Raw genomic sequence first — 24,817 nt, forward strand, 5'->3', positions numbered from 1 at the left:
AAACATTCAAACAATAATACCTCTGCCCACTTTCCTGCCACTGAATGCACCCGACCAATGCCTAAAAACTGCTAGAAGTCATAAAAGTGTAGTGAGTGATAAAGAAAACCAACTGTGGAATGAGCTTTCTGTACCAATTACATAGAGAAGAATGAACAACTACAGCTAGGACTGGAATCCCCATGCTTTTAACTGAGGTTACTGTGGCTCGCATGAAAATACCCCAAAATAAATACACTCTCTCTCTCTGAAGCTGAATGATTTGGGTTTATAGCTACCCCAGCTTTTCTGTATTTTCAATAACACTCCTTCACGGTCCACAACTTTATTGACCATTCTCTCTGTTCCATTTCCAGAGCAAGCCTGGACCGTGGGGAAAAGCAAACAAACAAATCAACAAGAAAAAGCCAGCACATTTTTCCTCTGCACAGAGAGAGGGAGAGAGACAGTTGTGACAAGAAAAGACAGGGCTCCGGCACGTAGGCACTAGGCAGGTCGTCACGAAGCCCGACTAGTGAGTGACTGAACTACTATCAGCACTCGGAATCCACTGCACTCATTTGAACCCTCTGAAGCTGATCTGCACAAGATTGAGTTAGAGAAAAGAGGTTAGCACCATACTCAGCTCCAAGAAGAGAGAAAAGAAACGCAAGCACCAGCCTTCACAGTGGCAAAGCCCCCAAAACAAGACCCCCTCGCCGCCCCCATTCTGTCCCAGAGATCACATCACAGGGATCCTGAACAGTACTCACATGCATACAAAACAAGTTGAGAAAAGAAGATCTGAGTCTCATAACAACACCATGTAACATGCCTTTGTTCCAATTATGCCAGTTCTTAAAGGAAAACTCAACCCAAAAACTCTGCAAAATGCATCACACGGGGGATGATTTATGTCATTTTTTAGTTACATATCTTGAAAACTTGAGTGCCGACAAGCAAAGCATTTTTGGGACTATATCAACAATGGACTAATGAAACAAACACCAAACGACGATATTGGGGTGGAATTTTCCTTTAAGAAGCCATAGATACTGCTGCGAAATAGTGACTACATCGTGTTTCTCTGGTAGCTTTTTTGCAATACGTAATGATTCCATGGCTATTTTGAGGGCGTACTGGCTAATATGCTGTTCAAACAAAGCTAATGTACATGTATGGGGCCTGTAACACAAAATTCATATGTCATTCACACTAGAAACAAGGGGTCAATAATGACAAATAATTAATGATTAATACATGATTCAGCTCTTGGATGGGGTAAGCTAAGGTCAAAGGCTGAAGGTAGTGATAAAAACAAGAAATGAGTCAGACAGAACTTATGCATATTGTGTTGCCATATGCATACCAAAAATATTTCACACTATAAGACATCACAACAAATACCAAGGTGACCTGTGTATAGTCAAAGTATGGAAATGATAAAAAAAAATAAAAAAAATACTTATATCAATATATTTATGCATTTACTGATGGGGGGAGACTGTTAACCAAATACAAATACATTTTGGTTAAGCTGGATTTCGTAGAGACCTGTATGAAAGTCTTTTTTACATAGTATGCACCTGTAGAAACGTATTTGGACTGTGTACAAGACCGACAGCTTTCCTTGCATAAACACAAGGAGGGGAACGAACAATTATTGTCAGAAATATTGACAGTGCAGTGAGGTAATGCTATGTGAGGTCTGAAATGTTATTTTAGGGTCCAGTTCAAGGAAAGGATATTTCAGTTGCACTGACGAAAAAGGTGGCCGTGACTATGAATTAAGACTGTTTCGGTCCCTCCGTGCCTTGGTTCCCGTAATACACAGTTAAGCCATTCAGCTCTGAAGTACTTTCTCCCCCAACTCTCATTAGATACACTCAAATAAGCACTCAAATTAGAGCCACCTCCCAAAGGTCAAAAAGTAGATTTTGATAATATCATATAAAAAAAATGAATTTATTTCATATGCTCAAAAGAGTATTACTCTTCAATATCTGAGTGTGCTTCTTTAACATAATGAAGAAACTCAAAGCTCTTGTGATATTAATAACATCTCAATTTCATATTTGACTATCTGTTTCAAACAGCTCTCTATCTCAGGTCACATACTGCTGTGAAATAGATGATATCTCAGCGACTTTCATATAGCTCACCACGTGGAAATACAAGGGGACGTCAAGGGGTTTTTCAAGCCTTTGGCACTAAAGGTAGCGATGAGATAGGGACAGAAGAAGGGATGCCCTGCTGAGCTGTACATAAAGATCACCCAGTGGAATACATTCTACTAAGGAGTAGGACGCTAATGCTATCAGAAGCTGGCTGCTTTTGTAGACAATCTCAAATTCATATATTGCTCATACGGCAATGCAACGTAATTTCAGACCCTTTTCTTCTTCTTTTTTTTTTACACGGCAGAAGATGTGATATATTTCTTTTGTTTCTCTCTCAGACAACTATCGGATGCCCTTCTATATACCGACAAGAAGTCTTCTCTGCATTAAAACTCTAGCGTACCCTCCAATGCTACATTCGAGTAGCCCAACAATATAGCACTTCTGGAACTTTTCCTAACAGTCTAAAGTCTCTCTCCTACTCCTTTCAATCTCTCTCATAATGACATTTTATGTACAATATTGTTATATAGAACATAAATTACTACACACTTGTTTTTGCCTATTCACAATCAACGTTCAGCAAACCCCCGAAGCAAATTAAAAATCAAATAAAAAAAATCAAGACAATTCAACAACTCAATAAACAGCTTAGAAACAGTCTTATCATGTAACTTTATATACTTTCTGTGCTCCCAAGACTCACTGACTTTAACCTGAAAAAGAAAACGAATGGTTAAAAATCCTCGTCCTCCCCTTTTTATCAGTTAATGAATGTCCGAGGAGTGAAGTCTGTAGAAAACAAAAAAAGACGGTAGAACGATCACCCGACATCTTGTTCATGTGTAAACAGAGCACCAGTAGTGTCTTGGTTCCATGTCTCTCACCTGTACAAAAGTATAAATATATGCTTTTTCTCTCTAATTTTTCACATATCTAGGACGTATAGTGGACAAAAAAAGGTTGTTTTTGATCCAAACCCGCCAGTGGTGCAGTATCTGTGCTGGGGTTCTTTGTCTGCTGGCTTGTGTGTACTTTTGCTCTGGTGTGTTGGTATTGGGGTTGGGGTTGATCGTCTCTGCATAAATAGTACGTTGCACAGTCCTGGGCCACTGGGCCAAAACAACCGTTCTGTCCGACTACAGCAAATCCATTTTGGGCCTGTAATGCAGCAGGAGGGGGGATTTCTGGAATACAAACAAAACAAATGACAGAGAAAGACTGACTGAAAACCAAATCGTAACATACACTTCACTTTATCTTGGGGTTTTATGTCATCGTAGCAAATCGTGAGAGAAAGGGTCTCAAAATAGTTTATGGAGAACAAGCTGATTTCTTAACTGAGACCCCTGTGTGTAGTGATGGGAAAAGCGAGGCTTTCTCGGTCTTTGCAAGGCTTTCTCGGTCTTTGGGGCTTTCCCTAAATTGTGCCGGAAAACGGTTAATGACTCGGAGCTATTAACACGATCACCTGGTTAGCAATGACAAAGCAGCAGGTGACGTTCATATGGAAGTCTTTTCCAGAACATTAATCAAACCTCCGTGGCGCAGCGGTTAGTTGTGGGTGTTAACACCCTACACTTTTAGAGATAAACTCAAATGGATCTTTTGCTGTCCCCATAGGAGAACCCTTTTGGGGTTCTACTGGAAACCAAGAAGGGTTATCCTATGGGGACAACCGAAGAACCATTTTGCAACCATTTTCCCTAAGAGTGTACAATCAACTACCATTACAAGTTCGCACCTTCCATCATGGGTCCCTTTTTTGCTGTGAATCCCTTTTATGCTGTCAAAAATTGTGAATATATGGCATTATTTCGGATGCTATAGACAGAAGCTTATTCTACACTAAATAAAACAAATTGTTTGAACAACAATGTGCAAAAAGCGTGGTGTTGCATAATTTGTTTTGTAAATAATATGTCTTCGCTGGGGTTCGAACCCATTCCCTGTCATCAGTGAGTGTTCTGGTCCCCGAGACCATGACTCTACATGCTGAGCTGTTCAGGTGACTCGACAAGAGGAAAATCCTAACTACATTGTAGGCCTAAGTACGGTGTCCAGTAGAGGTCGGTGTTTTAAAGCAACTTGGAATCGAAGATAGCACTGGAACCACAGCAAAATCTGTGGCATTTTGCAACACACGGTTTGAAAAACCACGTGATCAAACAAAGCTTTGGGTGCCATTGATCATGTGATAATGTTACTTTGAAACGGGCGTCGGTACATTGTGTCAGATCAGTAGTGCTTTGAAAACGGAATCGGAGCACCGGTGGTCCGGCATCAAATGTTCCATCACTACCTGTCTGCACAGCTTTTCAGCATGCATATCTGTGGATGATCTATGCAGAGTACATACATTCAACAGAACCTGAAAAGCAATATTAAAATGTCAGGAGACTTATATCAAGAAAGTATTACCTTAAATCTCCATCTCGTCACGACAACGAATTTCAAAGTGTGGTCCTTCCCCAAGATTTCTTCATTGCATAAAATGTCCAGCTGTGTGAATGGGAGATATAAGAACGCCACATGTATTATCATTTTACTGGAAGGAAAATCCCCTGCAGGGCATGCAGAGAGTAAATCCGTCTTAAGCTAGGGGTGTTTAATGCTGTGACAACAACCCGCATGACCAGAAACATGCTCTGCTATGATAACAGTTCATACGTTGTCCTTCTGAATCGGGCTTGTGTCTCCCATTGCCGTGGAATTCTAAAATGAACCCTCCAAACACCGCAGCTTTCCTTTTCCTCTCACTTTCACTCAGCGTCAAACCATCTCCGTTTCTTGGAGAGGAAAGAAAGATGGCACCGTATATTTGACGGTGGGCCCGTAGCACCTTGCGCATGGAGGGCTTTTGGAAAAGCACAAAAAGCGTATTTGTAGACAACACGAATCAAATGCCGCCTTGCCAATCCACTCCTCCTCCTTGGATTAAAGTTTGATATTCTGTGAGGCGGCTGGCCGCATTTGCATTCGGCCAATCAATACTCTCCCTAACACAGACGCTGAGGGGCTAAGGGGAAAGGGAGAGAGGAGAGGAAGCCAGTGTGAAGCAGCACTGCCATAGCAGCACCTACTGGTAGCTGGCTGTTCCTTCTTTTTATGTTTTTTTTCTCCTTTTTGTCCCCAATTGCAAGGTATCCAATTGGTAGTTACAGTCTTGTCTCATCGCTGCAACTCCCATACGGACTCGGGAGAGACAAAGTTCGAGAGCCGTGCGTCCTCCGAAACACAACCCAACCAAGCTGCACTACTTCTTGACACAATGCCCATTTATCACCAATGTGTCGGAGGAAACACCGTACACCTGGCAACCATGTCAGCGTGCACTGCGACCGGCCCGCCACAGGAGTTGCTGGTGCGCGATGGGACAAGGACATCCCTGCCGGCCAAACCCTCCCTAACCCGGATGACGCTGGGCCAATTGTGCACCGCCTCGTGGGTCTCCCGGTCTCAGCCAGCTGCGATAGAAGGAACCTCCAGCCGCCCAGGCTCTAACAGAGAAACAATGTTTATTCCTTGCTGTTTTTGCCTTGGTGCCAGTTTAAAACCATCTTGCCACATCAAGACATACAGAGATAATAAGCGTGTATTCGAGTAGTGATCCAATTATTGATATTATAATATGAAAGAATGGACACAATATCCAAAGATGTGTTTGGGGGCTGGGAGACATGACAACAAGTTCGAAAACTTATAAGAAAAAATAAATAAATTATAAGACACATGGTGTGAATGACGCAACGCATTCAGCTCATGTGGGCTGCTGAAATATCAAGATGGATGCCACAATTATCTTACAGCTATACCAATATAACCCATGGGAAAGTGATGCGCTGTGCTTTGACACAGCGGGGGCTGTTGACGCACACTTCCGCTGTGTGTTTGCCATTGAAAATAGATTGTGTTAGAACAATGACTCTTAATATTCAATAGACAACAATAGAGCAGCCGACAGCTGTATTGTGCTACGGACGCTGGTGATGGAAGCGTATGCGGTGAAGACCACCCACACACACTCACACACATCTTCATGACAGACAGATACCAGAGAGAAAATGCTAATTGAACAACCAGGATCTCCCCCATACAGTTATGACAGGCAACTCACAACGACATGACGGAAAGCAAATGATATTACAAGAGCTTATTTCCCCCAGAACATATGGTGGATGGTAAACGCTTTGTGAAAAATAATGACAGCAGAGAGGCTTTGATAGTGTTTGTGATGGTGCATACAGATTCACTGCCTTCAGAAGAACAAGAATGCCTTGTTAAAAGTGATCACCTTTCAGTTTAAAGTGCATGGGAAGGGCTTAAAGAGACAGCTAGTCAAAACCACATCTTGGGGCCTCCTTAAAAATAGGTCCTATATCACTGAACAAATGTTACAGAGTCCAGGTCAGTATCAGCAGGTAAACCAGGAAAAATCCCCCCCTCCCCCCTGCCATAATGTGTGTTCGACGTACCTCATTAAACGATGTCAGGTTAAGCTTTTTGGCGATGAATTTCTTGAGGTGAAGGACCGTGGCTTGAGCCGAGCAGCGGATCCACTTGCGCTTCAGGTCGCGGAGCTTGCTGCTGTTGCACTCCAAACAGATGCTGACCTGCAGGAGGGAAGACAAACTACAAAATGACTGAGGTGGAACTTGAATTTTCCTTTCAGGCATCTCAGTACAGTCAGGAAGGCAAACCAGATGACTTATCTTAACTCTCCTGTGCTGAAAATACAGTGCATCAACCACTTTCCATCCTACGTTTAAAATACCATCCAAATGGACTTGCCATCCAAATGGAATAGGTATCGTTCGTGGTGACTCTGTGCCATGTCATTGTCATTGTCTCAGTACGCCAGGAGATGGAGAGTGGCACACTTTTGGAGCATGGCAAAATGAAGATGGAGCCGCAGGTGGCTTGGCAAGGCTGTGCCTGAAAGAGTCATGTTGCATTACCAGCACCAGGCCTTTTCTTCAGATTGCCATACAGGCACAGGCAAAATGCCCTGGTAAAGTGGCTTTCTCGTGCCATTTTCAGGTGATTTCTTGGGATCCGGGGATGGAGTAATAGAAACAGGGTATTAACGCCACCATCTTTCTCCCTCAAACATCAAGAGTTCCAGAAACAAATAAGGCTCTCCAGAGTTATGCTTTAACATGAAAATCATCTCAACTTGTAAATAAATACTCAGCAGCCATGTAACGTATCGAAAGCAAAGACTGCTGTAAAGTGTAAAGACTGCTGTAAAGTGTAAAGACTGTTGTAAAGTGTAAAGACTGCTGTAAAGTGTAAAGATCGCTGTAAAGTGTAAAGACTGCTGTAAAGTGTAAAGATCGCTGTAAAGTGTAAATGGCTGGTTTTCAATGGAACAAGCAATGAAGGAAACGTTATGATGCAAATGAAGGCTTCTCATTGAGAGAGTGAGAGACAGAGTTAATGGTAGTTCAGCAGCAGTCTTCGGGGCCATTACATTAGTGGAATCATTAGGGAACTGCCAAGCTGGTATGACTCGCAGCAAATTCACAGATATGACTGATGCAATAGCCCAGCATATTGAGTAAAGGAAGGTCTTTGGAGGAGCAGAGCACACCTTTTCTCTCTTCTTTTGAGCTGTGTAATGAACAGCAGATGACCGTTTAAGGAGAAAACGTGAAATTACTTTATAGATTCAATGACTAGAGATGTAAATATTTTACATTTCAGTCAATAGTTATGTCCATATTCAGCAGCCCAAAATCACCATCCTGGAGTTAGATAGCATGGTGTCAGTCATTATAGTTTTTCTAAAAAAATATTTTTTGATCACATAACAGATCAGAGTCCTTGTATCTTTTTTTGGGGGGGAGCTCATTTCCCTTGAAAAGAACTGACACCAAATACACTCTCTCCATTGTCTGGAAATCCTGGATGTGCAAATTCAATTGTTTGTGCCTCGGCCAGACGTGAGCAGACATGGCTCTGATTAATTTTTCTTTCGTGGTTCTTCTTCCTTTCAGTTTCAGTATTGTGCTGCTCTCATTAGCCTGCCTTGGCTTCCCTTCACACCCCAAGGTCAACCTTTAGAAGGTCAGCCAGCAGACATGGCGGGAGAAGTCCAAACCCAGCCATGCATGGCACTTTCCTGATGTTATTACTACTACCAACTAGGTTTGAGCTGCTGTTGTAAAACCTCACTTAAAAGAAAAGGTAGTTATCGTCCTCTCTGTCCTCTTTCCTTCTGTTTTCTTTTCTGTTATCAACCCTTTCTGTACGACCTCTCTCCTCTCTGTCCTCTTTCCTTCTGTTCTCTTTTCTGTTATCAACCCTTTCTGTATGACCTCTCTCCTCTCTGTCCTCTTCTGTTCTCTTTTCTGTTATCAACCCTTTCTGTACGACCTCTCTCCTCTGTCCTCTTTCCTTCTGTTCTCTTTTCTGTTATCAACCCTTTCTGTATGACCTCTCTCCTCTCTGTCCTCTTTCCTTCTGTTCTCTTTTCTGTTATCAACCCTTTCTGTATGACCTCTCTCCTCTCTGTCCTCTTTCCTTCTCTTTTCTGTTATCAACCGTTTCTGTACGACCTCTCTCCTCTCTGTCCTCTTTCCTTCTGTTCTCTTTTCTGTTATCAACCCTTTCTGTATGACCTCTCTCTCCTCTTTCCTTCTCTTTTCTGTTATCAACCCTTTCTGTACCACCTCCCTCCTATCTGTCCTCTTTTTCACTCTCCATTAACCTAATCTCCTGTCTCTCATTTCTCTCTTCACCTCCTTCCTTCCATCCTCTCTTTTTCACTCACGCCGTCTTTTCCCTCTCCTCCACAATTTCCTAGCAGACTCTCTCATCCACAGTGACTTATAGACCTTCTATCTACCCTCCAAATATTTGTTTTCTTTTATCTCTTTTTCACATCCTCCCCCCTCAACTGTCTCCATTTCACCCTCTCCATCTCTCCTGTGTCTCACCTGACACTTGACAGCAGTTCACCCCTCCCTGTATTCTATCCACAGAGCCTAGCTACAGCTGCCCTATTAGCTATTCTTTCCACACTTCATTCCTCTGCTGAATACCAAAAGTGCGGGACCTTGGACCTCTGGTTCAATCTCCCAGCCAAGCGTAGACGACGTGCCGCTTGGCTGGGTGTAGACGGGCATATTTTCAAAAACTGACATGTTGCTCATTGCTCTGTTGGGACAATGGCTAAATGGTAAACAGCCAATCTCCTAAAGCTATACAGTCGTGACGAGTGTGCGACGGCTCCTTTATTGAAATGACTGTTTGTGGATACGACAGCGACATGCGGCTACAATAAAAGCCCTCTATGCATTATTGATATCATGCACAGGGCAGAGAAGTTACCTGAATACAAATGACATCAAGATGGAATTCATGTAAAACCGTCGCCCATTTTGAATGGGTTATCTGTATGTGTGTCATGCTGGGTTGTCTACTTGTAGATTTACAACTCAAAACAACCATAGGCCTAGCATGTTGTGAACTGATAATTACAAAATATTACCTATTACCCAGGGGAATGTTGATTAGATTACACTTTCCATTACGAGGCTCGTAATTTCATCCCATCCAGACATAGGAAATTAAAGATGAGCTTGGAGATGACTCCTTCCTGTCCTGCAGGAAATGAAGGGGGCATGTGGTGGAAGGGCTCCTACCTGCTCATCGCTGCGGTGATAATCGTTATCCTCCTCTGGTTTCTCCTCCGCCGTTTCCTTTTTGTCTGCGTTCTCTGTTTTCACCTCGCCTGTTGTCAACCAATGAGGGAAGTAACAGTTAGTGGTAATAGAGACTATTAAGACAAAGTTCTTTCGTTTCTATTAAATTCATCATTTGGATGTTTCAACAAATTAACAAATGTAACTTCATCAAGCCATTGTGTTCTACAAAATGACCACAGACAGTTACGAGTGACCGACACTCTGTGTTACCTTTAATCTTGTGGACAAGACATAATTGACTTTCATGCCTGCTCTCTTTGTTGGCTAAACACAAGCAACGCTCATTTGATGCCAGAAAACAGGGCATGCTTCTTTCTAATTAACTAAATGGCCTGTATTCAACTGTAGTCTCCATTCATGCAGAAGCACATTTATTAGACAATTACGTGGCCCAAAGTGTCAAGCAGTTTCCTTGACTTGTCCACCGTCGAAGCATATCCCTCCATTACAGGACACCTATTAATCAAGGCAAACCGATTCATTCATTCACTAATTTGCCATTGTGCCAGGGGAGGGGAGCTAACATCAGACCTTTCTTTGGTTTAAATCGGCCTCAGGGAACCATTTGACCCTCTCCTCAAAAAGATGGAAGGAGATGGAGAGTTGGAGCTGGAGAAAGGTTATTAGAGAGTAAGGGCTGATGGCCACTGACAAGAGGAGGAGAGAAAAGAGTCTTCTCCACACACCGGGGTAGCTAAACTGGGGAACATAGTCTTAGAGCGGTGAGGTCAGCTCTTGTTCAACAAAACATACTATTGTTGGCTACAGCGATTTGGGTCACTGTGATGGGAAACACCTTGGTAGAAAGGGCCATGACAATCTCCCAATCTGGGTCAATTGAGTCAGTTTCGTGACGGCAAAACGAGGGACATTATCTGAGCTCAGTTGATTAGGTAGCCCCTTGTTTGTGGACAGCCATTTTCTCCCTCTCTCTGATTGGCGATGGGACTCGGGCCCATCTTCTATTGTTCTCCCTTTGCTCTTCACAGCCCATCCCAAAGGGGATTGGCGGTAAGGCTTGAGATAATCTCAAGTGTAAACAGAGTGATTGCCGTTCAAGTGAGGGAAAATTGGATACGATTCACTTTCAGCCAATCTGAAAATAACTCAATGACACTAAGTATAAAGTGGACATTGTTTCCATTTTGGGAATAATTCTAGGAATAAGGGAATTTGGACAGTGCTCTGATTGTAAACGCTGATATTATCGAGTCTTAAAGACAAGAAACTAGTGGGCTAATATGAATCCTACATGTGACAGAGAAACTGGTAGGCTAATCTGAGTACTACATGTCACAGAGAAACTGGTGGGCTAATCTGAGACCTACATGTCACAGAGAAACTGGTGGGCTAATCTGAGTACTACATGTCACAGAGAAACTAGTGGGCTAATCTGAGTACTACATGTCACAGAGAAACTAGTGGGCTAATCTGAGTACTACATGTCACAGAGAAACTGGTGGGGTCATCTGAGTACTACATGTCACAGAGAAACTGGTGGGCTAATCTGAGTACTACATGTCACAGAAAAACTGGTGTGCTAATCTGGGTACTACATGTCACAGAGAAACTGGTGGGCTAATCTGAGTACTACATGTCACAGAGAAACTGGTGGGCTAATCTGAGTACTACATGTCACAGGGAAACGAGTGGGCTAATCTGAGTACGACATGTCACAGAGAAACTGGTGTGCTAATCTGGGTACTACATGTCACAGAGAAACTAGTGGGCTAATCTGAGTACGACATGTCACAGAAAAACTGGTGGGCTAATCTGAGTACTACATGTCACAGAGAAACTGGTGGGCTAATCTGAGTACTACATGTCACAGAGAAACTAGTGGGCTAATCTGAGTACGACATGTCACAGAGAAACTGGTGTGCTAATCTGGGTACTACATGTCACAGAGAAGCAAGTGGGCTAATCTGAGTGCTACATGGCACAGAGAAACTGGTGGGCTAATCTGAGTACGACATGTCACAGAGAAACTAGTGGGCTAATCTAAGTACTACATGTCACAGAGAAACTGGTGGGCTAATCTGAGTACTACATGTCACAGAGAAACTAGTGGGCTAATCTGAGTACGACATGTCACAGAGAAACTGGTGTGCTAATTTGGGTACTACATGTCACAGAGAAACAAGTGGGCTAATCTGAGTACGACATGTCACAGAGAAACTGGTTTGCTAATCTGGGTACTACATGTCACAGAGAAACAAGTGGGCTAATCTGAGTACGACATGTTACAGAGAAACTGGTGGGCTAATCTGAGTACTACATGTCACAGAGAAACTGGTGGGCTAATCTGAGTACTACATGTCACAGTGAAACTAGTGGGATAATCTGAGTATGACATGTCACAGACAAACTGGTGGGCTAATCTGAGTACTACATGTCACAGAGAAACAAGTGGGCTAATCTGAGTACGACATGTTACAGAGAAACTGGTGGGCTAATCTGAGTACTACATGTCACAGAGAAACTGGTGGGCTAATCTGAGTACTACATGTCACAGTGAAACTAGTGGGATAATCTGAGTATGACATGTCACAGACAAACTGGTGGGCTAATCTGAGTACTACATGTCACAGAGAAACGAGTGGGCTAATCTGAGTACGATATGTCACAGAGAAACTGGTGTGCTAATCTGGGTACGACATGTCACAGAGAAACTGGTGGGCTAATCTGAGTACTACATGTCACAGGGAAACGAGTGGGCTAATCTGAGTACTACATGTCACAGAGAAACTAGTGGGCTAATCTGAGTACGACATGTCACAGAGAAACTGGTGTGCTAATTTGGGTACTACATGTCACAGAGAAACAAGTGGGCTAATCTGAGTGCTACATGGCACAGAGAAACTGGTGGGCTAATCTGAGTACGACATGTCACAGAGAAACTGGTGTGCTAATTTGGGTACTACATGTCACAGAGAAACAAGTGGGCTAATCTGAGTACGACATGTTACAGAGAAACTGGTGGGCTAATCTGAGTACTACATGTCACAGAGAAACTGGTGGGCTAATCTGAGTACGACATGTCACAGAAAAACTGGTGGGCTAATCTGAGTACTACATGTCACAGGGAAACGAGTGGGCTAATCTGAGTACGACATGTCACAGAAAAACTGGTGGGCTAATCTGAGTACTACATGTCACAGAGAAACTGGTGGGCTAATCTGAGTACTACATGTCACAGAGAAACTAGTGGGCTAATCTGAGTACGACATGTCACAGAGAAACTGGTGTGCTAATCTGGGTACTACATGTCACAGAGAAACTAGTGGGCTAATCTGAGTACGACATGTCACAGAAAAACTGGTGGGCTAATCTGAGTACTACATGTCACAGAGAAACTGGTGGGCTAATCTGAGTACTACATGTCACAGAGAAACTAGTGGGCTAATCTGAGTACGACATGTCACAGAGAAACTGGTGTGCTAATCTGGGTACTACATGTCACAGAGAAGCAAGTGGGCTAATCTGAGTGCTACATGGCACAGAGAAACTGGTGGGCTAATCTGAGTACGACATGTCACAGAGAAACTAGTGGGCTAATCTAAGTACTACATGTCACAGAGAAACTGGTGGGCTAATCTGAGTACTACATGTCACAGAGAAACTAGTGGGCTAATCTGAGTACGACATGTCACAGAGAAACTGGTGTGCTAATTTGGGTACTACATGTCACAGAGAAACAAGTGGGCTAATCTGAGTACGACATGTCACAGAGAAACTGGTTTGCTAATCTGGGTACTACATGTCACAGAGAAACAAGTGGGCTAATCTGAGTACGACATGTTACAGAGAAACTGGTGGGCTAATCTGAGTACTACATGTCACAGAGAAACTGGTGGGCTAATCTGAGTACTACATGTCACAGTGAAACTAGTGGGATAATCTGAGTATGACATGTCACAGACAAACTGGTGGGCTAATCTGAGTACTACATGTCACAGAGAAACAAGTGGGCTAATCTGAGTACGACATGTTACAGAGAAACTGGTGGGCTAATCTGAGTACTACATGTCACAGAGAAACTGGTGGGCTAATCTGAGTACTACATGTCAAAGTGAAACTAGTGGGATAATCTGAGTATGACATGTCACAGACAAACTGGTGGGCTAATCTGAGTACTACATGTCACAGAGAAACGAGTGGGCTAATCTGAGTACGATATGTCACAGAGAAACTGGTGTGCTAATCTGGGTACGACATGTCACAGAGAAACTGGTGGGCTAATCTGAGTACTACATGTCACAGGGAAACGAGTGGGCTAATCTGAGTACGACATGTCACAGAGAAACTGGTGTGCTAATTTGGGTACTACATGTCACAGAGAAACAAGTGGGCTAATCTGAGTGCTACATGGCACAGAGAAACTGGTGGGCTAATCTGAGTACGACATGTCACAGAGAAACTGGTTTGCTAATCTGGGTACTACATGTCACAGAGAAACAAGTGGGCTAATCTGAGTACGACATGTTACAGAGAAACTGGTGGGCTAATCTGAGTACTACATGTCACAGAGAAACTAGTGGAGGGAAACGAGTGGGCTAATCTGAGTACGACATGTCACAGAGAAACTGGTGTGCTAATCTGGGTACTACATGTCACAGAGAAACTGGTGGGCTAATCTGAGTACTACATGTCACAGGGAAACGAGTGGGCTAATCTGAGTACGACATGTCACAGAGAAACTGGTGTGCTAATCTGGGTACTACATGTCACAGAGAAACTAGTGGGCTAATCTGAGTACGACATGTCACAGAAAAACTGGTGGGCTAATCTGAGTACTACATGTCACAGAGAAACTGGTGGGCTAATCTGAGTACTACATGTCACAGAGAAACTAGTGGGCTAATCTGAGTACGACATGTCACAGAGAAACTGGTGTGCTAATCTGGGTACTACATGTCACAGAGAAGCAAGTGGGCTAATCTGAGTGCTACATGGCACAGAGAAACTGGTGGGCTAATCTGAGTACGACATGTCACAGAGAAACTGGTAGGCTAATCTGGGTACTACATGTCACAGAGAAACAAGTGGGCTAATCTGAGTGCTACATGGCACAGAGAAACTGGTTTGCTAATCTGAGTACTACATGTCACAGAGAAACTGGTGGGCTAATCTGAGTACTACATGTCACAGGGAAACGAGTGGGCTAATCTGAGTACGACATGTCACAGAGAAACTGGTGTGCTAATTTGGGTACTACATGTCACAGAGAAACAAGTGGGCTAATCTGAGTGCTACATGGCACAGAGAAACAAGTGGGCTAATCTGAGTACGACATGTTACAGAGAAACTGGTGGGCTAATCTGAGTACTACATGTCACAGAGAAACTGGTGGGCTAATCTGAGTACTACATGTCACAGTGAAACTAGTGGGATAATCTGAGTATGACATGTCACAGACAAACTGGTGGGCTAATCTGAGTACTACATGTCACAGGGAAACGAGTGGGCTAATCTGAGTACGACATGTCACAGAAAAACTGGTGGGCTAATCTGAGTACTACATGTCACAGGGAAACGAGTGGGCTAATCTGAGTACGACATGTCACAGAAAAACTGGTGGGCTAATCTGAGTACTACATGTCACAGAGAAACTGGTGGGCTAATCTGAGTACTACATGTCACAGAGAAACTAGTGGGCTAATCTGAGTACGACATGTCACAGAGAAACTGGTGTGCTAATCTGGGTACTACATGTCACAGAGAAACTAGTGGGCTAATCTGAGTACGACATGTCACAGAAAAACTGGTGGGCTAATCTGAGTACTACATGTCACAGAGAAACTGGTGGGCTAATCTGAGTACTACATGTCACAGAGAAACTAGTGGGCTAATCTGAGTACGACATGTCACAGAGAAACTGGTGTGCTAATCTGGGTACTACATGTCACAGAGAAGCAAGTGGGCTAATCTGAGTGCTACATGGCACAGAGAAACTGGTGGGCTAATCTGAGTACGACATGTCACAGAGAAACTAGTGGGCTAATCTAAGTACTACATGTCACAGAGAAACTGGTGGGCTAATCTGAGTACTACATGTCACAGAGAAACTAGTGGGCTAATCTGAGTACGACATGTCACAGAGAAACTGGTGTGCTAATTTGGGTACTACATGTCACAGAGAAACAAGTGGGCTAATCTGAGTACGACATGTCACAGAGAAACTGGTTTGCTAATCTGGGTACTACATGTCACAGAGAAACAAGTGGGCTAATCTGAGTACGACATGTTACAGAGAAACTGGTGGGCTAATCTGAGTACTACATGTCACAGAGAAACTGGTGGGCTAATCTGAGTACTACATGTCACAGTGAAACTAGTGGGATAATCTGAGTATGACATGTCACAGACAAACTGGTGGGCTAATCTGAGTACTACATGTCACAGAGAAACAAGTGGGCTAATCTGAGTACGACATGTTACAGAGAAACTGGTGGGCTAATCTGAGTACTACATGTCACAGAGAAACTGGTGGGCTAATCTGAGTACTACATGTCACAGTGAAACTAGTGGGATAATCTGAGTATGACATGTCACAGACAAACTGGTGGGCTAATCTGAGTACTACATGTCACAGAGAAACGAGTGGGCTAATCTGAGTACGATATGTCACAGAGAAACTGGTGTGCTAATCTGGGTACGACATGTCACAGAGAAACTGGTGGGCTAATCTGAGTACTACATGTCACAGGGAAACGAGTGGGCTAATCTGAGTACGACATGTCACAGAGAAACTGGTGTGCTAATTTGGGTACTACATGTCACAGAGAAACAAGTGGGCTAATCTGAGTGCTACATGGCACAGAGAAACTGGTGGGCTAATCTGAGTACGACATGTCACAGAGAAACTGGTTTGCTAATCTGGGTACTACATGTCACAGAGAAACAAGTGGGCTAATCTGAGTACGACATGTTACAGAGAAACTGGTGGGCTAATCTGAGTACTACATGTCACAGAGAAACTAGTGGAGGGAAACGAGTGGGCTAATCTGAGTACGACATGTCACAGAGAAACTGGTGTGCTAATCTGGGTACTACATGTCACAGAGAAACTGGTGGGCTAATCTGAGTACTACATGTCACAGGGAAACGAGTGGGCTAATCTGAGTACGACATGTCACAGAGAAACTGGTGTGCTAATCTGGGTACTACATGTCACAGAGAAACTAGTGGGCTAATCTGAGTACGACATGTCACAGAAAAACTGGTGGGCTAATCTGAGTACTACATGTCACAGAGAAACTGGTGGGCTAATCTGAGTACTACATGTCACAGAGAAACTAGTGGGCTAATCTGAGTACGACATGTCACAGAGAAACTGGTGTGCTAATCTGGGTACTACATGTCACAGAGAAGCAAGTGGGCTAATCTGAGTGCTACATGGCACAGAGAAACTGGTGGGCTAATCTGAGTACGACATGTCACAGAGAAACTGGTAGGCTAATCTGGGTACTACATGTCACAGAGAAACAAGTGGGCTAATCTGAGTGCTACATGGCACAGAGAAACTGGTTTGCTAATCTGAGTACTACATGTCACAGAGAAACTGGTGGGCTAATCAGAGTACGACATGTCACAGAGAAACTGGTGGGCTAATCTGAGTACTACATGTCACAGGGAAACGAGTGGGCTAATCTGAGTACGACATGTCACAGAGAAACTGGTGTGCTAATCTGGGTACTACATGTCACAGAGAAACTGGTGGGCTAATCTGAGTACTACATGTCACAGAGAAACGAGTGGGCTAATCTGAGTACGAAATGTCACAGAGAAACTGGTGTGCTAATCTACGACATGTCACAGAGAAACTGGTGGGCTAATCTGAGTACTACATGTCACAGGGAAACGAGTGGGCTAATCTGAGTACGACATGTCACAGAGAAACTGGTGTGCTAATTTGGGTACTACATGTCACAGAGAAACAAGTGGGCTAATCTGAGTGCTACATGGCACAGAGAAACTGGTGGGCTAATCTGAGTACGACATGTCACAGAGAAACTGGTTTGCTAATCTGGGTACTACATGTCACAGAGAAACAAGTGGGCTAATCTGAGTACGACATGTTACAGAGAAACTGGTGGGCTAATCTGAGTACTACATGTCACAGAGAAACTAGTGGAGGGAAACGAGTGGGCTAATCTGAGTACGACATGTCACAGAGAAACTGGTGTGCTAATCTGGGTACTACATGTCACAGAGAAACTGGTGGGCTAATCTGAGTACTACATGTCACAGGGAAACGAGTGGGCTAATCTGAGTACGACATGTCACAGAGAAACTGGTGTGCTAATCTGGGTACTACATGTCACAGAGAAACTAGTGGGCTAATCTGAGTACGACATGTCACAGAAAAACTGGTGGGCTAATCTGAGTACTACATGTCACAGAGAAACTGGTGGGCTAATCTGAGTACTACATGTCACAGAGAAACTAGTGGGCTAATCTGAGTACGACATGTCACAGAGAAACTGGTGTGCTAATCTGGGTACTACATGTCACAGAGAAGCAAGTGGGCTAATCTGAGTGCTACATGGCACAGAGAAACTGGTGGGCTAATCTGAGTACGACATGTCACAGAGAAACTGGTAGGCTAATCTGGGTACTACATGTCACAGAGAAACAAGTGGGCTAATCTGAGTGCTACATGGCACAGAGAAACTGGTTTGCTAATCTGAGTACTACATGTCACAGAGAAACTGGTGGGCTAATCAGAGTACGACATGTCACAGAGAAACTGGTGGGCTAATCTGAGTACTACATGTCACAGGGAAACGAGTGGGCTAATCTGAGTACGACATGTCACAGAGAAACTGGTGTGCTAATCTGGGTACTACATGTCACAGAGAAACTGGTGGGCTAATCTGAGTACTACATGTCACAGAGAAACTGGTGGGCTAATCTGAGTACTACATGTCACAGGGAAACGAGTGGGCTAATCTGAGTACGACATGTCACAGAGAAACTGGTGTGCTAATCTGGGTACTACATGTCACAGAGAAACTAGTGGGCTAATCTGAGTACGACATGTCACAGAAAAACTGGTGGGCTAATCTGAGTACTACATGTCACAGAGAAACTGGTGGGCTAATCTGAGTACTACATGTCACAGAGAAACTAGTGGGCTAATCTGAGTACGACATGTCACAGAGAAACTGGTGTGCTAATCTGGGTACTACATGTCACAGAGAAGCAAGTGGGCTAATCTGAGTGCTACATGGCACAGAGAAACTGGTGGGCTAATCTGAGTACGACATGTCACAGAGAAACTGGTAGGCTAATCTGGGTACTACATGTCACAGAGAAACAAGTGGGCTAATCTGAGTGCTACATGGCACAGAGAAACTGGGCTAATCTGAGTACTACATGTCACAGAGAAACTGGTGGGCTAATCAGAGTACGACATGTCACAGAGAAACTGGTGGGCTAATCTGAGTACTACATGTCACAGGGAAACGAGTGGGCTAATCTGAGTACGACATGTCACAGAGAAACTGGTGTGCTAATCTGGGTACTACATGTCACAGAGAAACTGGTGCTAATCTGAGTACTACATGTCACAGAGAAACGAGTGGGCTAATCTGAGTACGACATGTCACAGAGAAACTGGTGGGCTAATCTGGGTACTACATGTCACAGAGAAACTGGTGGGCTAATCTGAGTACTACATGTCACAGAGAAACGAGTGGGCTAATCTGAGTACGACATGTCACAGAGAAACTGGTGTGCTGGGTACTACATGTCACAGAGAAACAAGTGGGCTAATCTGAGTGCTACATGGCACAGAGAAACTGGTGGGCTAATCTGAGTACGACATGTCACAGAGAAACTGGTTTGCTAATCTGGGTACTACATGTCACAGAGAAACAAGTGGGCTAATCTGAGTACGCTACATGTTACAGAGAAACTGGTGGGCTAATCTGAGTACTACATGTCACAGAGAAACTAGTGGAGGGAAACGAGTGGGCTAATCTGAGTACACATGTCACAGAGAAACTGGTGTGCTAATCTGGGTACTACATGTCACAGAGAAACTGGTGGGCTAATCTGAGTACTACATGTCACAGGGAAACGAGTGGGCTAATCTGAGTACGACATGTCACAGAGAAACTGGTGTGCTAATCTGGGTACTACATGTCACAGAGAAACTAGTGGGCTAATCTGAGTACGACATGTCACAGAAAAACTGGTGGGCTAATCTGAGTACTACATGTCACAGAGAAACTGGTGGGCTAATCTGAGTACTACATGTCACAGAGAAACTAGTGGGCTAATCTGAGTACGACATGTCACAGAGAAACTGGTGTGCTAATCTGGGTACTACATGTCACAGAGAAGCAAGTGGGCTAATCTGAGTGCTACATGGCACAGAGAAACTGGTGGGCTAATCTGAGTACGACATGTCACAGAGAAACTGGTAGGCTAATCTGGGTACTACATGTCACAGAGAAACAAGTGGGCTAATCTGAGTGCTACATGGCACAGAGAAACTGGTTTGCTAATCTGAGTACTACATGTCACAGAGAAACTGGTGGGCTAATCTGAGTACTACATGTCACAGAGAAACTGGTGGGCTAATCTGAGTACTACATGTCACAGGGAAACGAGTGGGCTAATCTGAGTACGACATGTCACAGAGAAACTGGTGTGCTAATCTGGGTACTACATGTCACAGAGAAACTGGTGGGCTAATCTGAGTACTACATGTCACAGAGAAACTGGTGGGCTAATCTGAGTACTACATGTCACAGGAAACGAGTGGGCTAATCTGAGTACGACATGTCACAGAGAAACTGGTGTGCTAATCTGGGTACTACATGTCACAGAGAAACTAGTGGGCTAATCTGAGTACGACATGTCACAGAAAAACTGGTGGGCTAATCTGAGTACTACATGTCACAGAGAAACGAGTGGGCTAATCTGAGTACTACATGTCACAGAGAAACTAGTGGGCTAATCTGAGTACGACATGTCACAGAGAAACTGGTGTGCTAATCTGGGTACTACATGTCACAGAGAAACAAGTGGTCTAATCTGAGTGCTACATGGCACAGAGAAACTGGTAGGCTAGTCTGGGTACTACATGTCACAGAGAAACTAGTGGGCTAATCTAAGTACTACATGTCACAGAGAAACTGGTGGGCTAATCTGAGTACTACATGTCACAGAGAAACTAGTGGGCTAATCTGAGTACGACATGTCACAGAGAAACTGGTGTGCTAATTTGGGTACTACATGTCACAGAGAAACAAGTGGGCTAATCTGAGTGCTACATGGCACAGAGAAACTGGTGGGCTAATCTGAGTATGACATGTCACAGAGAAACTGGTTTGCTAATCTGGGTACTACATGTCACAGAGAAACAAGTGGGCTAATCTGAGTACGACATGTTACAGAGAAACTGGTGGGCTAATCTGAGTACTACATGTCACAGAGAAACTGGTGGGCTAATCTGAGTGCTACATGGCACAGAGAAACTGGTGGGCTAATCTGAGTACGACATGTCACAGAGAAACAGAGTGGGCTAATCTGGTACTACATGTCACAGAGAAACAAGTGGGCTAATCTGAGTACGACATGTTACAGAGAAACTGGTGGGCTAATCTGAGTACTACATGTCACAGAGAAACTAAGTGGGCTACATGTCAATCTGAGTACGACATGTCACAGACAAACTGGTGGGCTAATCTGAGTACTACATGTCACAGAGAAACTGGTGGGCTAATCAGAGTACGACATGTCACAGAGAAACTGGTGGGCTAATCTGAGTACTACATGTCACAGGGAAACGAGTGGGCTAATCTGAGTACTACATGTCACAGAGAAACTAGTGGGCTAATCTGAGTACTACATGTCACAGAGAAACTGGTGGGGTCATCTGAGTACTACATGTCACAGTGAAACTAGTGGGATAATCTGAGTATGACATGTCACAGACAAACTGGTGGGCTAATCTGAGTACTACATGTCACAGAGAAACAAGTGGGCTAATCTGAGTACGACATGTTACAGAGAAACTGGTGGGCTAATCTGAGTACTACATGTCACAGAGAAACTGGTGGGCTAATCTGAGTACTACATGTCACAGTGAAACTAGTGGGATAATCTGAGTATGACATGTCACAGACAAACTGGTGGGCTAATCTGAGTACTACATGTCACAGAGAAACGAGTGGGCTAATCTGAGTACGATATGTCACAGAGAAACTGGTGTGCTAATCTGGGTACTACATGTCACAGAGAAGCAAGTGGGCTAATCTGAGTGCTACATGGCACAGAGAAACTGGTGGGCTAATCTGAGTACGACATGTCACAGAGAAACTAGTGGGCTAATCTAAGTACTACATGTCACAGAGAAACTGGTGGGCTAATCTGAGTACTACATGTCACAGAGAAACTAGTGGGCTAATCTGAGTACGACATGTCACAGAGAAACTGGTGTGCTAATTTGGGTACTACATGTCACAGAGAAACAAGTGGGCTAATCTGAGTACGACATGTCACAGAGAAACTGGTTTGCTAATCTGGGTACTACATGTCACAGAGAAACAAGTGGGCTAATCTGAGTACGACATGTTACAGAGAAACTGGTGGGCTAATCTGAGTACTACATGTCACAGAGAAACTGGTGGGCTAATCTGAGTACTACATGTCACAGTGAAACTAGTGGGATAATCTGAGTATGACATGTCACAGACAAACTGGTGGGCTAATCTGAGTACTACATGTCACAGAGAAACAAGTGGGCTAATCTGAGTACGACATGTTACAGAGAAACTGGTGGGCTAATCTGAGTACTACATGTCACAGAGAAACTGGTGGGCTAATCTGAGTACTACATGTCACAGTGAAACTAGTGGGATAATCTGAGTATGACATGTCACAGACAAACTGGTGGGCTAATCTGAGTACTACATGTCACAGAGAAACGAGTGGGCTAATCTGAGTACGATATGTCACAGAGAAACTGGTGTGCTAATCTGGGTACGACATGTCACAGAGAAACTGGTGGGCTAATCTGAGTACTACATGTCACAGGGAAACGAGTGGGCTAATCTGAGTACGACATGTCACAGAGAAACTGGTGTGCTAATTTGGGTACTACATGTCACAGAGAAACAAGTGGGCTAATCTGAGTGCTACATGGCACAGAGAAACTGGTGGGCTAATCTGAGTACGACATGTCACAGAGAAACTGGTTTGCTAATCTGGGTACTACATGTCACAGAGAAACAAGTGGGCTAATCTGAGTACGACATGTTACAGAGAAACTGGTGGGCTAATCTGAGTACTACATGTCACAGAGAAACTAGTGGAGGGAAACGAGTGGGCTAATCTGAGTACGACATGTCACAGAGAAACTGGTGTGCTAATCTGGGTACTACATGTCACAGAGAAACTGGTGGGCTAATCTGAGTACTACATGTCACAGAGAAACTAGTGGGCTAATCTGAGTACGACATGTCACAGAGAAACTGGTGTGCTAATCTGGGTACTACATGTCACAGAGAAACAAGTGGGCTAATCTGAGTGCTACATGGCACAGAGAAACTGGTGGGCTAATCTGAGTACGACATGTCACAGAGAAACTAGTGGGCTAATCTAAGTACTACATGTCACAGAGAAACTGGTGTGCTAATCTGGGTACTACATGTCACAGAGAAACTAGTGGGCTAATCTGAGTACGACATGTCACAGAAAAACTGGTGGGCTAATCTGAGTACTACATGTCACAGAGAAACTGGTGGGCTAATCTGAGTACTACATGTCACAGAGAAACTAGTGGGCTAATCTGAGTACGACATGTCACAGAGAAACTGGTGTGCTAATCTGGGTACTACATGTCACAGAGAAACAAGTGGGCTAATCTGAGTGCTACATGGCACAGAGAAACTGGTGGGCTAATCTGAGTACGACATGTCACAGAGAAACTGGTTTGCTAATCTGGGTACTACATGTCACAGAGAAACAAGTGGGCTAATCTGAGTACGACATGTTACAGAGAAACTGGTGGGCTAATCTGAGTACTACATGTCACAGAGAAACTAGTGGAGGGAAACGAGTGGGCTAATCTGAGTACGACATGTCACAGAGAAACTGGTGTGCTAATCTGGGTACTACATGTCACAGAGAAACTGGTGGGCTAATCTGAGTACTACATGTCACAGGGAAACGAGTGGGCTAATCTGAGTACGACATGTCACAGAGAAACTGGTGTGCTAATCTGGGTACTACATGTCACAGAGAAACTAGTGGGCTAATCTGAGTACGACATGTCACAGAAAAACTGGTGGGCTAATCTGAGTACTACATGTCACAGAGAAACTGGTGGGCTAATCTGAGTACTACATGTCACAGAGAAACTAGTGGGCTAATCTGAGTACGACATGTCACAGAGAAACTGGTGTGCTAATCTGGGTACTACATGTCACAGAGAAGCAAGTGGGCTAATCTGAGTGCTACATGGCACAGAGAAACTGGTGGGCTAATCTGAGTACGACATGTCACAGAGAAACTAGTGGGCTAATCTAAGTACTACATGTCACAGAGAAACTGGTGGGCTAATCTGAGTACTACATGTCACAGAGAAACTAGTGGGCTAATCTGAGTACGACATGTCACAGAGAAACTGGTGTGCTAATTTGGGTACTACATGTCACAGAGAAACAAGTGGGCTAATCTGAGTACGACATGTCACAGAGAAACTGGTTTGCTAATCTGGGTACTACATGTCACAGAGAAACAAGTGGGCTAATCTGAGTACGACATGTTACAGAGAAACTGGTGGGCTAATCTGAGTACTACATGTCACAGAGAAACTGGTGGGCTAATCTGAGTACTACATGTCACAGTGAAACTAGTGGGATAATCTGAGTATGACATGTCACAGACAAACTGGTGGGCTAATCTGAGTACTACATGTCACAGAGAAACAAGTGGGCTAATCTGAGTACGACATGTTACAGAGAAACTGGTGGGCTAATCTGAGTA

At 43.9% G+C, this 24,817-nt stretch overlaps 1 protein-coding gene across 2 annotated transcripts in view; it reads right to left on the minus strand.

Moving 5' to 3' along the window:
• Positions 1–309: 309 nt before the first annotated feature.
• Positions 310–24,817, minus strand: part of LOC135526450 (polycomb group RING finger protein 3-like) — a 74,081-nt gene continuing 49,573 nt past the window's right edge. For both annotated transcript variants that reach the window (XM_064954832.1, XM_064954834.1), the window contains exons 7-10: positions 9,749–9,837; positions 6,575–6,712; positions 4,521–4,601; positions 310–3,286 (exon numbers count right to left, since the gene is read on the minus strand). In XM_064954832.1, coding sequence (XP_064810904.1) covers positions 3,239–3,286; positions 4,521–4,601; positions 6,575–6,712; positions 9,749–9,837 — 356 coding nt within the window. In that variant the 3' untranslated portion in view covers positions 310–3,238. The remainder of the gene's footprint in view (positions 3,287–4,520; positions 4,602–6,574; positions 6,713–9,748; positions 9,838–24,817) is intronic.

The sequence above is a fragment of the Oncorhynchus masou genome, chromosome 32 (assembly GCF_036934945.1).
Source record: "Oncorhynchus masou masou isolate Uvic2021 chromosome 32, UVic_Omas_1.1, whole genome shotgun sequence".
NCBI classification, from domain to species: domain Eukaryota; kingdom Metazoa; phylum Chordata; class Actinopteri; order Salmoniformes; family Salmonidae; genus Oncorhynchus; species Oncorhynchus masou.